Here is a 15,652-nt window from a genome sequence, read left to right on the forward strand (position 1 = left end):
AAAAGAGAAGGAAGTAAGAGCTGCAGCACTCCACTGAGCCAGGAGGGAACATGAAATTTAACCTTGTGAGTTTTCTATCTAAATTCCTCCTCTCTCAGCTGTTATGACCTTTAGCTCCAGGAAGGCCAAAGCTAAGCTCTAAAAATATATTTAATAGCAACTTTTTTTTTCCTTCGGGGAAAGGGAGGTTGCACACAGAAAGAAAGGAAGGGGAGACTAGAATATTACTCAGCATAAAAGGAACAAACTACTGACACATGCAATAGTTTGGGTGGATCTCAAGGGCATTCATTATGCTAAGTGAAAACAGCCAACCTCAAAATGTTACCTAATGTGGGACTTCCCTGGTGGCGCAGTGGTTAAGAATCCGCCTGCCAATGCAGGGGACACGGGTTCGAGCCCTGATCCGGGAAGATCCCACATGCTGCGGAGCAACTAAGCCCGTGCACCACAACTACTGAGCCTGTGCTCTAGAGACCGCAAGCCACAACTACTGAGCCCATGTGCTACAACTACTGAAGCCCGTGCACCTAGAGCCCATGCTCTGCAATGAGAGAAGCCACTGCAATGAGAAGCCTGTGCATTGCAATGAAGAGTAGCCCCCACTCGCTGCAACTAGAGAAAGCCCGCGCGCAGCAACAAAAACCCAACACTGCCAAAAAAAAAAAAACAGTTACCTAATGTGGTTACATTTATATAACATTCTCAAAGTGACAAAATGGTATGATGGAGAACAGAGCACTGGTTGCCAGTCGTTAGGGTTGGAGGAACGCGTGATTATTAAGTGGTTGCCATAAGAGAGGTTGTTTTGTGATGGAACAGTTTTGTATTCTGAATGTGGTGATGGTTACATGAATCTACACGTGATAAAATTTCATACCCCCCTCCACCATGCCCATACACAAGCATGTGTAAAAATTGGTGAAATTTAACTAAGGTCTCTACCAATGTTAGTTTCCTGGTATAGACAAAGTACCATGGTTATGTAAGATATTATCTTTGGAGAAGACTGAAGGCTACATGGAAACTCTACCATTCTGAAACTTCTGTGAGTCCTAAAATAGAAAGTTATTTTAAAGAAATGTATTACAGTGACATGTACATATTTGTTACACATAACCATTCATTTGGGTAATTTTTGTTTTTTTACTATGAAGTAATGTGAACTTTTTAATTTTTAAGTTTTTTTTTTTAAACATAGTGTTTGCCATCATACATACACTTAACATTGAATCCTTTCTATAGTTTGAGAAAATTATTTTTGCCTAGTTTTTCAACAAGGCATTCAATATCTATCTTTGCAGTTTTCATGAAGTAGGGATCATAACCTTTTGTTCTTTATTGTGATTACTTACCACATAAATCATTTTATCAAAATTATACTTGTCCATTCGATCTATAGCAGCTGCAAGATCTCTGAAAAAAATGGCCATAGATTAAGAGTTACTAAGCAGATCTGGGTAATAATTTGTTTTACCTATTTAATAGTAATGAGGCTTTTCTCATTAAGAACTACTGTTATTCCAAGCCTCGGGTATAGTACCCATGCTTATATAATCCCAGTACCATACTTTGATACAAAATAGTAATAACAAAAACAGCTTTGGGAAAAGAATTATGAAAGTGCTGTGAAAAGATAAAAAATAAATAAAAGCTCTGGGACAAGTAGTAATAATAACTAAATAGCTCTAGGCAAGGTGTCTGTAGGTAAATGTTTTATGATTTGTTAATTAAGCCTCTACTGGAAAGAATTACTTTCCTGTCACTTTTCTGCAATATACTTTCTTAAAGAACATATTTAAAACATAGGTGATACAGTATCTTCTAGCTACTCTTCCAACGTCTTGGATCATTCGAAAGCAATACTTTCTAAAGCATTTAAAAAGACCATAAATTCCTTTGACAAAAATTCCACTTACCTCTTATCTCTGGTTAAGGACAAAATATCCAGTTTGCACACAGTACAAAATATTTAAAAACAAACCATAAACTATAAAATTTTAAGTGAAAAATTTTAGGTGAAAATTATTTAAATATTGAATTTTAAAATCAGAGCTAATTAACTTGTGGGGAATATGTTAATAACTATGTAATATCTTTGTATGGTGACATAACTAGACTCACCATGGTGATCATTTTGAATATATAGAAATACCAAATCACTATGTTGTGTAACAGGAACTAACGTAGTGTTGTAGGTCAATTATAATTCAAAATCAAATAAACTCATAGAAAAAGAGATAGGATTTGTAGAATTTCAGAGGCAAGGGACAGAGAGAGGGGGAATTGGATGAAGGTGGTCAAAAGGTACAAACTCCCAGTTATAAGATAAATAAGTACTAGGGATGTAAAGTACAAAATGATAAATAGAATTAACACTGCTGTATGTTATATATGAAAGTTAATGTTAAGAGAGTAAACCCTAAGAGTTCTCATCACAAGAAAAATTTTTTTCTATTTCTTTAGTTTTCTTATCTATATGAAACGATGGATGTTCACTAAACTTATTGTGATAATCATTTCGTGACGTATGTAAGTCAAATCATTATACACCTTACACAGTGCTGTATGCCAATTATATCTCAATAAAACTGCAAGAAAAAAAATTAAAGCTATTTTTGCTTAACAATACATGACACTGGGAGGATTTTGAGGATTTTTAAAGTTCCTAGATCTTTTGAAATCTTGGGGATCATCAAAATGTCACTGCTACCTACTTCGGGATCCAGATATAACAGAGCAAGTGCCCCCTGCATTGTAAGCGTGGAGTCTTAATCCCTTGACCGCCAGGGAAGTCCCCAGAGCATGCGTTCTGAATGGAGGCAAAAACTGTCTCGTGAGGGACAAAAAAATCTTACTCTATTTATGTATAAAGCACATATATGCATACAATACATACAGATACATCTGTGGTGTTAAAATTTCATGAGGATGGGCAAGTATAAAAAAATATGGCTAAAAAGGCTCCTGAGAAGGGTTATAATTAAAAAAAAGGTTGTAAAACACTGATATAGATTATCCCCAAAACGAAGTCACAAATATACACCCCATTATATTTTTTGATTTGAGCCAAGCACAAAACAAAGAAAAACTTTTTGATCCAAAGAAAAAGAGATGAATATAAGAAAAAGTCCTAGGTTGAGTTTGTAGAACCTGAATTTGAAAGCCAGAGAGGGCTTCCCTGGTGGTACAGTGGTTAAGAATCCACCTGCCAATGCAGGGGATACGGATTCGAGCCCTGGCCCGGGAAGATCCCACATGCCTCGGAGCAACTAAGCCCGTGCCCCACAACTACTGAGCCTGGCTCTAGAACCTGTGAGCCACAACTACTGAGCTCGTGTGCCACAACGACTGAACCCTGTGTGCCTCGAGCCCGTGCTCCGCAACAAGAGAAGCCACCGCAATGAGAAGCCCACACACCACAACGAAGAGTAGTGCCGGCTCGCTGCAACTAGAGAAAGCCCGCGCACAGCAATGAAGACCCAACACAGCCCCAAATAAACATAAAAAAAAAAAGAAAAAAAAAAAAAGCCAGAAGAAATGCCAGGTCATTTAGTTCAGGTCTCTCTTTTCACAAAGTAGGGAACCATGGCCCAGAGAGGTTAAGTGATGGTCATGGTCTCAGAACAAAAATGCAGGTCTCCAGCCTCACCCTGTGCTCTTGTCAGTATCCTCCTGCATTCTTCTTTGTCTGTTATAACAACTCCCTTAATTTACAACCACACACATAGCTGTATTCTATAAGGAACCCATTGAAAGGACAGAAACAAGTACAGTTAGAGCAAGGTGAAAAATCAAACATTTCAACAAGTGGCACAAAGATGATTCTCCCAAAGAAAAAAGGGAAGGTATAGGTATTAAGGAAAATAAACAGAAAAATCTGGACCTAATGATAGCCCCTCAAAAGACAGCAGATAAGGATAATTATAGAGTCTTTACGACATGGAGCCTCTATTCTGAGCAGACACATTTCTTTCTTTTTTTAAATTTGAGTATAGTTGACTTACGATATTGTGTTAGTTTCAGTGATTCAGTATTTTTGCAGATTATATTCCACTACAGTTTATTAAAAGATAATGAATTTAATTCCCTATTGCTTACATGAGTAAACACATTTCTTATAACCACTACTCAAAGGTTTATTTAATCTGTCCAGCAATAATTAGCTGGCACAAAAAAAATTTTCTACTGTATATTTTTTTGTATCTAAAAAAAGAAATGTACCTCTTAGATATACAGGGTCTTCTCATTTCCTAACTCCAATTGTATGGAATTGATAAAAAGAAATGCCAAAAAGTAACAGAAAATAAGAATGATTTTTCTAAGGGACAGTAAGAGAGGCAGATGGTTGTTTAAAGTTGTTTGGAAAAAAATGATGGTAGTTAACAACAACAACAAAATATCATTAACTATGCTACAAAAGTGGTTTGTGATCCAACATAAAATTCTAGCCCGGGAGACACTAGGACCTTTTGCTAGCAGTGCTTGAGTATGGCCGTGTGGCTTTTTTATGGTCCTGTCTTCTCCTTCCTATTAGCTTTGTCCCAGAAATAAGTGTGCTTAATAAACCCAGTTCTTACTGATTAACAGAGGCTGCTCCTTTCCACAGGGGTTGGTCATGGAGACAAATGAAAATATATAAGTGGCATGGCCTACTTCTCGCTCGGTCTATTTTACCACAGTCTGAATGAGGACTGGTACTTATATGCACATAAGATGATCTTGACCGAGTGAGGATACCACTGAGCCAACATGAGCACCGTTTAGTATACATTTTCTGTCAATATGCAATTATAAAATATTTATAGTTGGCTAGGAGGTACTTCAGTTTTATAGTCTGTAGAACGATGTCTTCACCTGTGGAAATCCTAGGATGTTTAACTAACTGTAATCAGTTTTTCAGTTTCTTTTCCGATGATATTAAACCTTTCCAGAAACTATAAATGGCCATAAACAGAAATCCAATAAAAATATTTTGAGTGATGAGAAAAAAAGATTTTAGAAATCAGGATTTGGTAACAGTTTTGAGAATAAAATGATTGTCTTAGCATTAATCCTAGAACAAAGAATGTGAAGTCATGCATTCTAATGATGAGGTTCACACAAGACACAAACCTGGTTGCATAGAGAGACGTCCCATCGCTTCGCATTACAGTACAAATCGAGGAGGGGTCACCACTTCCTGACAGATCCACTACAGCTGTGCCTTTTCTAGAAATGCAAAAAGGTAACTCTGAAACAACATAATGAATTAAAACCGTTAATAGTATAATATCTATAATATTATCTTTGGCAAACCAGAGCTATTTTTATTACTTAAGTAGCAATAAGTGGTGTGACCAACAATAAAGAATAAGAAGGAATCTGACCTTGAATCAATCTATTAAGAGTAGGTATTTTGTAATTAATATTTACTTATCATTTTAAATTCTGTACTCTGGATGAAGTAAAGTCTTTAACGTAACTAGTTGAAAAATGAGGTTTCAACTTCAGTTTAACCATGAAACATCATGTTCTTCTAATCCAAGTTACTGTAACACTCAATATTGGGCTAATTTTTAACATGCAAGAAAGTACCCTTGAGTAATAAAACCACAGAATTTTGTTACTGTCTTTCCTGCCCGATCAAAAATTAGAATCTGTATATGGCGATCTAAAAATTGTCCTTAAGGACATTACTGAGGATGTCGTGAGCCACATTCTCCATGTCTTTCTTATAAGGATGACGAGCTCTTTGTTACTATGAAAAATGGCACTTTTTAAAAAATTAATTTTTATTGGAATATGGCTGCTTTACAATGTTGTGTTAGCCTCCACTGCACAAAAGAATGAATCAGCCATACACATGCAGATATCACCTCCCTTTTGGACTTCCCTCCCATTTAGGTTACCACAGTGCATTAGGTAGGAGTTCCCTGTGCTATACAGCACGTTCCCATCAGTTGTCTACTTTATACATAGCATCAATAATGTATATGTGTCAATCTCAGTCCCCCAATTCCTCCCTCCCCACCTCTTCCCACCTTGGTATCCATACATTTGTTCTCTATGTCTGTGTCTCTATTTATACTTTGCAAATAAGATCATCTATACCATTTTTCTAGATTTCACATATATACATTATTATATGATATTTGCTTTTCTCTTTCTGACTTACTTCACTCTGTATGACACTCCCTAGGTCTGTCCACATCTCTACAAATGACCCCATTTCATTCCTTTTTATGGCTGAGTAATATTCCATTGTATATATGTACCATGTCTTCTTTATCCATTACTCTGTCTATGGACACTTAGGTTGCTTCCATGTCCTGGCTATTGTAAATAGTGCTGCTATGAACATTGGGGTGCAAGTGTTTTTTTTTGCATTATGGTTTTCTCTGGGTATATGCCCAGTAGTGGGATTGCTGGATCATATGGTAGCTCTATTTTTAGTTTTTTAAGGAACCTCCATACTGTTTTCCATAGTGGCTGTATCAATTTACATTCCCACCAACAGTTCATGAGGGTTCCCCTTTCTCCACACCCTCTCCAACATTTATTGTTTGTAGATTTTTTGATGATGGTCATTCTGACCGGTGTCAGGTGATATGTCGTTGTACTTTCGATTTGCATTTCTCTAATAATTAGTGATGCTGAGAATCTTTTCATGTGTTTGCTGGCCATCTGGAAAAATGGCACTTCTAAGCAACTGGTTTGCTTCCGTGTTACACATGGCTGGGCTCCTATGAATGGTGCCATTTCTGTTTGGCTGACAGGAAGCTCAAAGCTAAATTAGAAATCTACCTTAAGCAAAGAAGCAGAATCCCAGTGTGTGTTACATGATGTACTAATATCATCCCTGACGTCCTATTATTTCTTCTGCCCTGCTTCTTGATTTCCTCATTTTACTCTTTCAAAAGCTTGGGGTTGTAGTATACCTTTTTTTTTTTTTTTAACAATTATTTAAGACCTTTATTAACAGGTGCTTACAGTTTGTTGACTTTTTGAAAAAATCAAGTTGTAAACTTCTATTATAAATTAAAAATGAGGTTCTTAAAAATCTCAACTCGACCAGATATGAAACAATTTAAAATCCTTTAAAGGTGTATTGAGAAAATCCAGTTTTGTTTTTTTTTTTTAAAAAAACACGTTTGTCATTACCAAAAAGGGACGTCTTTAGGTAAAAATAATAAAAACCCCATGCTGCATAGATAATGCAGATAGCTCTAGTTATCTGGTAAGCACTTAAGGTCTTCATGTCCAATCTTTTATTAATTTCTTATTGCTGGAATTTCATATTTATTTCTTCTTGTTGCACGACTGAACCGGATGATGGTAGAGATGGTAAGCCGGCATTTACTCAGCCCCGCCCTGCTCAGCCTCGGGAGCGGACGCATTCTCAGCTGGTGGATCGGCTGCTTGTGTCTCTTCGCCATCTTTGGTTTAGGGTTTTCTGGGCGTCTGCGTCTGTAACTGAAGTTGCGGCGGTACCGACATTGAGGGGGCTGCCGACCTTGGGTCTCGTATCTCCTTGATTTTCCTTATCTTCTTCACTGCCGTCCTCTCTGTGCTGTCTTTGGCGAGGAGGGCCCCTGCAGAACGGTGGTCTATAACCCTGATACATATTCTGTCTCACTGGTCTATCTTGTTCTCCTGCACCCTGGTTGTCAGCACCCTCCATCACCTCTCCCTGCACAGGAGGGTGGAACGCTGTGGTTGACGCCCATAGGGTCTCTGCACGCAGTAAGGTGGGCGCCGGTAGGGCTGCTGCTGCCGGGCCCGGCCTTCGGGGGCACTCTCGGATCCCTCCGTCTTTTCCCCTCTCTCGCTGTCCCGGTAATACTGCTGGAGGTTGCATGGAGGCACCCTGTGACGCGGAGAGCGGCTGTGATGGTTACGGGCTGGTGGACGTGTACCACCTTGCGCTGGACCCCCCAGCGCCTGCAACGTCTGCTGCCCGCACCCTCTTCTCCTTCAGCGACATGGAGCCCCGCAGTCTCTCCGTCTCCTACGCCGCGAAGGCACTTCCCGGGTTCTTCTTTACGGCAGTCCGGTGTACACCTTCATCTTCCTTGGTGTCGTTCCCGTTGCTGAAGCCATATCCGTTTCTTACACTGAACCATTTTATGTTCCCAGAACCTTCGCTGCGATGACCTTCTTGTCCCCGGCGGCAGGCGCCGCCGATGCGAGGCTGCCGGGGCCGCCGCCTCCTGCGCCGCAGCCCGTCGTGCCGGGCTTGGTGTCGGCAGCGCTGAGGGCGGCTTCTGGGTCTCGGCCTCGCTGCTCACGGCTGCGGCTCCTCCTGGGCTGTGATGGCAACCAGGCCGGCGGCGGCGGTGAGGCTGCTCAGGGATCTCTGGGGGCTGCTCTCCGCTCCCGCTACCCATCGAACTCAGTATACCTGTTTTTATAAATTGCTTTAAATCCTTTTGGAACAGGATGGAATCTTTTTAAAAAGGCAGGGTTGAGTACAAAGCGTTCTATTTCCCTTTTCCAGTTATACCATTATCAGCTGGTGTGACCGTAGGCAGGCCACTTATACTTTCTGTGCTTGTTTCCTCACATGTAACAAGATAATATTCTTTCTCCCAAGCTTACCAGGATTTTGCTATGGCAGCAAGAGACAGCATGTGGGAAAGTACTCTGAAGAGCAAAAAGCACTGTAAAAAAATGCCAGGAAGGCTGCTGCACACGACATTCTGCTCTCCTTACTGAGAGAAAACGTCAATACCAACTTCAAAGCAGAATGAATAACTTTCTGAAGAATAGTAACCTGGTCATACATTGTTTTCTGTAGGAGTCCTTTACTGTCCAGCAACTTTAAGACTTCTTGAGATTTTTCACGATAAAATGATTCTCCTGAATATTCATCAAAGTGTACTCCTAGACGCTAAAAGGATTTGGAAACAAAAGAAAAAAGTTACGAATGTGTCCTATTATCTTACCCTAAGACAAAATAGGATGTTCTACAGTCTGTCAGACAGATGGGGAAAATAAGAATGAAATCAAGTCACTCCGTGACTCAAACCTTCCTAACGGTTCCCCGCACGGTCAAGCCCTCACAGTGGTACTGTGCTCTCCAACGTGGGAGTTGCTGGACACATATGGCTATTCAAATTCAAATTAAGGAAACTTGAAGATTTACTTTCTCAGTTACGCTACTCACACTTCAAGTGCTCAACGGCCACATGTGGCTAGAGGCTACCATATTGGACAGCAGAGATCCAGAACGTTTCCACTGCAGCAGGAAGTAGACTGGACAGCCCTGGAAAATGTCCTACATCCCACCCCACTCTCCAACCTCTCCAACCTCCTCTCTCACTTTTCTTCATCTTGCTTCCTTACTCCAGCCATGTGGGATCTTTGCTGAAACTCTCTTCAGACAGCACCCCTGATCCCCCCCTCCCCTGCTTCACTTTTCTCCATACATCATCACCACCTAACAGACTGTATATATTCTTGTTGAATTTGCACTGCCTTGAATTTAATCTGCTGTATCCATGCTGGAGTGTAAAGTCCATGAGAAAAGAACTTATATCTCTTTTATTCACTGTTGTATTTCTCCCACCCCCAACATGTTCTTAGACAAACAAATTTATAGCCATCACATATATGCCTAAGGAAGCAAAAGAAGAAAAAATGATTAAGAAAAAGTGAAGGAATGATAGAAGAGAGAGAGAAAAGCCAAACTGAAATGAAGTATCAGGATGTCATTTCACATTCAGCCTGTGAAGTTCACAGGCTTTATTTTGTAGCTCTAACTTTCAGCCCAAAGAACAATATCTGAGTCCCAATTATCAACTCAGTGACAAATGACAAATCTGTTCTTAAAATATGAACTTCAGAAGCAATCCTCCTACCCAGGAGTACTCGTCAAGAGCAGCTCCACATGACAGGAGAGCAGGAGAGTGGGCAGGCACCTTGTAAATCCGAATGTACTCTTCTATGCTCAAGTCCCGAAATTTCTGCCAGAGTGCAAGTGCTTGCGTGTCGCCCAGTTCCAATCGCTGGAAGAACTCATGTGCTGATTTTGCTACATTTTTATCGTCTGCTGCTTCTTTATTAACTTGTACATAAACCTAAAGGCACAATAGTACATTACATGAAGTACACTACTAGTCACTGTTATCTCCAAAAAGGAAAAGAAGAAAACAAAACAATCGGGAGAATTCTCATTTAAAGGTTATACAAGTGCGCTCGTCACAGAGTGTAACCTTTTTTTCTTTTCTTTTTTTTTTGCCATGGACCCTTACCTTAGTGAGCCCTAATAACCCCTTCTCAAAATGCATAAAGTAAAATACATAGGATTATAAAGGAAATAATTACATTGAAATACAATTATTCAAATTTTAAAAAATATTTGTGATATAGTAACAGGAAAGTGCTAAATTTCTGACTGAGGTTACTGAAAATAATATGTACTTTTTTCTTCTCATCCAAGTTCACAGATCCTTAGGTTAAGAATGCCTGGTTAGGGACTTCCCTGGTGGCGCAGTGGTTAAGAATCTGCCTGCCAATGCAGGGGACACGGGTTCGAGCCCTGGTCTGGGAAGACCCCACATGCCATGGAGCAACTAAGCCCATGCACCACAACTACTAAGCCTGTCCACTAGAGCCCATGAGCCACAACTACTGAGCCCACATGCCTAGAGCCCGTGCTCCCAACAAGAGAAACCACCGCGATGAGAAGCCCACGCACCCCATGAAGAGTAGCCCCCGCTCGCTGCAACTAGAGACAGCAACGACGACCCAACACAGCCAAAAATAAGTAAATAAATAAATTTAAAAAAAATAGGGACTTCCCTGGTGGTCCAGTGGTTAAGACTCTGCACTTCCAGTGTAGGGAGTGCAGGTTCGATCCCTGGTCTGGGAACTAAGATCTGACATGCCGCACACTGCAGCCAAAAAAAAGAATGCCTGGTTTAGACTAAGCTAGCATTATTCTTTAAAAAAAAAAAAAAAAAAGTGAAATTATTGCTGCAACTTCTCTGAGAAAAGATTGAAGCTAGTAGAATGGTTCAATCTGGAAAAGAAAAGGCCACAGGGTGATTCAGCTGTTGTTTTAATGAAAAAAATTTTAAACTGTTCTCTAAATCTGCAAAGACCAGAAAAAACCAGGTGATTTAGGAAGAGCTTTGGGATAGTTAGCTTAATTATACTCCAACTTGGGCTCTTGAGAACTGTGTGGAGCGCTCACTTCCGGAGTGTTTTTGCACCATCTGTCCTGGCTCCCTTAGTTCTGCCCCAACCCAATGAGAGGAGTGCAGTTGGATGGCTTGTTAAGGGCTCTTCCAGCTCTAGGATTGAGTGTTCACAGAATCATTTTCCAGTCTCTAAAATGCAAGATTAATAAATGACATAAAAATATCAACACTACAGCTCAAGTGATATTGAAGTTATGCATTAGGGACTATAAAGATTTTACTTACAAGTTGTAACTCACTTCCAGGGTGAAACATGAACAATAAATTTACTATCCTCATATTTTTTTCCAGAAAGCTATTAAAATAGCATGAAATAAAAACTGGCAAATAAACTACCAAAAAATATGAGGCCTCTAAACTCTTACAGTAATATCATCAAAATATCATGGCAGCAGCATTTGGGTAGAAAAAGTGATTTTATTGCTGGAGAATACTTTAGGACAACCATAATGTGGCTTCTACCCACTAGATACTACCAACAAAAGGGACAGGGCATTAAACATCTATCTCAAGCTAAAAGTGTCTCACCTTGTATAGATGGCTCATGTTAATTATTGGAATGGCAGAAGTAAATAAATCAGTACTCCTAAATAAAGGTTAAAACTACCTAATCTTTTTTTTTTCCTCTTTAAAGTTGTGCAGAAAAGAGTTAATGTAGCAGGCCTGGAAACTGTTATCCTTAAAATGTGTTGTTTGCAAGGTTAGCCCTTGGCTGGCATCTGGGAACTTGAATTTTGAGAATGTTCCCACCAAGCTAACTGATAAGAGTGGCTCACAGTGCCTAAACTGTTTATGCAAACAATATGGTTTATGCCAAACACCTGCTTTCCTTCTGGGAGCTTGGAATTTTACTACATGCTACACAGGGGGTGCCTACATATCAACCTCCAATCGAGGTTGATATGTAGGCATAGGTCAGACTTCCTGACCTTTGAATGACCTATCCATTGACAACTGCGTAATAGTCCAGTCTACAGGAGTAAAGATATACATGTGTCTATAAATGGCTTGTGATTCAAAGTTAATCTTTCCCCGCTTCGCCCATCTCTCTCTTCCCGTCTCTCTCCAGCTCTCTCTCACATACACGTGTGTGTACATGTGTGTATTCAATTTCTAATCAAATATACAAAAAATATCCTTATTTTCAGAAGAGGAAAGGTATTCGTTTTTTATTTTTTTATTATTATTTTTTTTTGCGGTACGCGGGCCTCTCACTGTTGTGGCCTCTCCTGTTGCGGAGCACAGGCTCCAGACGCGCAGGCTCAGCGGTCATGGCCCACGGGCCTAGCCGCTCCACGGCATGTGGGATCCTCCCGGACCAGGGCACGAACCCATGTCCCCTGAATCGGCAGGCGGACTCTCAACCATTGCACCATCAGGGAAGCCCAGTAGTTTTTTTTTTTAATCTAGGACCCTAAACTCAAACAGCCAAACATTTAGAAATCTAATAAGCGTTCAAAATATTGATAAGAATATTCTTAGAAAAAAACATCACCAGAATCTTTTCCCTTTCTTAAAATTTAAAATAGAAATAATTAAAACAAAACAAAAAGCCCTTCCTAATTCCTGAAAAACCCTGGCATTGCAGCAATTTTTAGTGATAAACCAAACATTACTGAAAATCAACTGATACTATCAAACAATAGAAGAGCTTTAATTAGCACTTAAGAATCTGCTTGTAAACGCACTATATAAAACTAATAGTTAACATTCACCAACGTTTTAGAAAAGAAATGCGTTTTCCTTCACAAAGTAAATTTTATACTCTGCATTTCTGACATTATAGACAGTTTTTAATCTACAGTTACCATGAACCCTCTACCCTTGGAAAGTATGCATTCTGAAGACAGCTCCCTTTTGGGGTTAGATCCAGACTCAAAGGGAATAAAAAGGAAATTTTAAATTTGGATATGATAAATAAGAGTGTGGCTGAAGAAAAGTGTTTTTGAGGATGGAAACACAATTTTTCTTTTTAGTTACTAGAATGCAAAAGCCAGCTGTATTTGTTAGCGAGTAAACTAAATGTCTGAGACTTCCTGAAATGAATATTAATCCTTCCTTTACACTAATTCTAGATGTAGTGATTGCCAAAAAACATATGACATTTTATTTCTAATTTAATTGATTAATTATAATCAGCTCTCAGGATGATCTGCCCAAATGTAAAGAAATAAGTGTGAAAAAGTAGCAGAAAATGCTCTCACTCCCTCTTAGTCTTATTAAATTTGATTCTAGAATACCATTAGCCACATAGGCACAGCTGAATTCCTTGGTGCAGGGCTCTAACCCCATCCCTGGTTATTTTTGTCTTTAAAACTGAGAGTAACTGCTAAGGATGGTTAGCATAACTTGGACACTAAAGACCCTTTTATCTGAATATTTATTTGTCCTCTATCTTAGAATGCATTTAATTTTGATCTCATTTTTAAGAGAATAACATGTATCAAATTCATGATTATAATTCAAACAAGCTCATTTTTAGTTTCATGTTTCATGTATTGATCGGAAATTTCTCTGGTTGAGACCAATTCCTGATGTTAAATGAAATATTAAAGAAATTCAAATTAATATAATTATAATTTAATACATCAATACATCAAAGAGTTAATAAAGTCAAAACTTCCTAGGTAAAAAAATAACTCATTTGAAGTAATTAATTACCAAATTTCGCATTAGTACATCATTAGCAGCATATAAACAGCATTTTACCATCCCTTCATCTTCTTTTAATGTTTGGAATCTCCTATTTTTATCCTCTGTACATACATGATAACATCCATGATATCTTACACCTTTATCCAAGGGTGATAATTACTAACTGGTAGATTACCACGCACTCGTGCCTAATACTTTCTTCATGCTGAAGAAAGTGTTTTTCATACATTTCAGTAGGGTGAGATAACGACTGAGCTCTTAACATGTATTCTGGCCTTGCTTGGTATTTCCATCCTTGCTCTAAGAACACTCAGAGGACAATGGGACACTGTAGTGCTGTCCCAGGGGAGTAGGGGTGAGGGAGAAAGGCACGTGGCTTTGTGGAAGATGGTCAAGAGCAATGGTGAAGCGGAGAAGCTGCAGGGAGAGAGGAAAGGAGAGCTGCCTAGACAGAGGACGAGCTGAGGGAAACACTCCCGGGAACAGTAGAAGGTGAGCAGCCCCTCAGGTGCAGCAGGCCCTCAGAGGGCAATGGTTCACAGTGTCCCCACACAGGAAGGCTGGTCTCTGGGCCTGTGGAACTGGGCCACAGCAAGACCTCCAGGTGAAGTCTGTTAAACAAGCAGAGGCTTGGGTACCGGGCCTGTGAGTCAAGACCAATGTGGACTGAAGCCAAGAAAAGGTCTCCATGGCCACGCTGGGACGCACATAAGAGCCTCTGTGTGACCTGGGAGGTGGGAAATCCCTAACATTGACTTAAGCTGAGTCCCACCGCTCTCAAAAGTGATGGCTGCGTTCCAATCTTGGTTTAGAATTTAAAAGCTATTTCTTGTAGGTAAGTGTTATAATGAGTAGAATCCACACCAAACATAAGTCATTTTTCCTGAAAAAAGTAAAGTGACCTAAACCAACAAATAACTTTTGAATTCAATTCTTTATAAAATAAGAATTTTTAACTGCATAAATAATCCTATATATGTCTAGAATCAATTTAGTCTTGAATTACTTTGAGAAGTTGTTTTGATATTCGAAAGCCAGAAAACAAATGGTCTCTTGACGAATAGACACTTCCTCCACATTTTAAAAAACGGAAGTAAACATTATCACTCATCAGGTTGGTTGCTTTGGTCCTGCCCTATTTTCTTTTCATTACTTTTTTTTTTGCTACTGATATAGGGAAACTCAGGGTGAAGTCTGTTATCTAATATTACCTAGTAATACATCACCTCTTTCTATGTCTTTTTTATTAAACGCCCATCACTGTGATTACCTCAAATCCTTTCAGAAAGGGGCAGGGTAAAAATAATGAAATACTATTGGGGTCATTTTGAAACTTTAAAAATGCCAGTGCTACGGTACAGGACTAATGCATATTTTATTGGCATGATATTTACCTCTTATGAGAGGCTGCTCATATTTCAGAGGAATTCTATAGTTCGCAAAGTCCAAATTAATATGCAACACCAATAAGTCAAGTTCTAAAACCTTCTAGGGCAAAAAAAACCCCAAAACAAAAAAGCAAAAGCAGAAAAAGTGGCTGGGTTATACATTCTTAAAGGCACAGTGTTATCAAGGTCCATTCAAGTAGTTTAAGTCTAGGAGGAACCCTGAGAAATTACTTTTAAAAATTATTAAGACAGATAATGAGTAAATGATGACTCCCATATGCCCATGATTTAGATTTAACACTTACTAACTTATCATAAGAAATTACTTTTAGATACAAGTGGAAAGCCTTTTTGATAAGTATTCCAAAACTTACTACAAATGTTTTATTTGAATCAATAGTGTGAATTTTAAACAGCAAATAT

The 15,652-nt window shown here is 39.2% G+C and overlaps 1 protein-coding gene and 1 pseudogene across 7 annotated transcripts in view; both read right to left on the reverse strand.

The window, feature by feature from the left end:
- The window catches only part of RARS2 (arginyl-tRNA synthetase 2, mitochondrial), a 118,918-nt gene that overhangs the window by 35,914 nt on the left and 67,352 nt on the right, over nt 1-15,652 (reverse strand). For all 7 annotated transcript variants that reach the window (XR_003793642.1, XR_003793641.1, XR_003793643.1 and 4 more), the window contains exons 9-12: nt 9,903-10,061; nt 8,766-8,872; nt 5,116-5,211; nt 1,356-1,416 (exon numbers count right to left, since the gene is read on the reverse strand). Coding sequence is in view for 2 of the 7 variants with exons in the window: in XM_029223323.1 (XP_029079156.1) it covers nt 1,356-1,416; nt 5,116-5,211; nt 8,766-8,872; nt 9,903-10,061 (423 nt within the window). In the remaining 5 variants the exon portion in view is untranslated. The remainder of the gene's footprint in view (nt 1-1,355; nt 1,417-5,115; nt 5,212-8,765; nt 8,873-9,902; nt 10,062-15,652) is intronic.
- On the reverse strand, nt 6,495-8,756 carry LOC114895786 (annotated as a pseudogene).

The sequence above is a fragment of the Monodon monoceros genome, unplaced genomic scaffold (genome assembly GCF_005190385.1).
Source record: "Monodon monoceros isolate NGI ecotype Baffin Bay Population unplaced genomic scaffold, NGI_Narwhal_1 Super_Scaffold_15, whole genome shotgun sequence".
NCBI lineage: Eukaryota > Metazoa > Chordata > Mammalia > Artiodactyla > Monodontidae > Monodon > Monodon monoceros.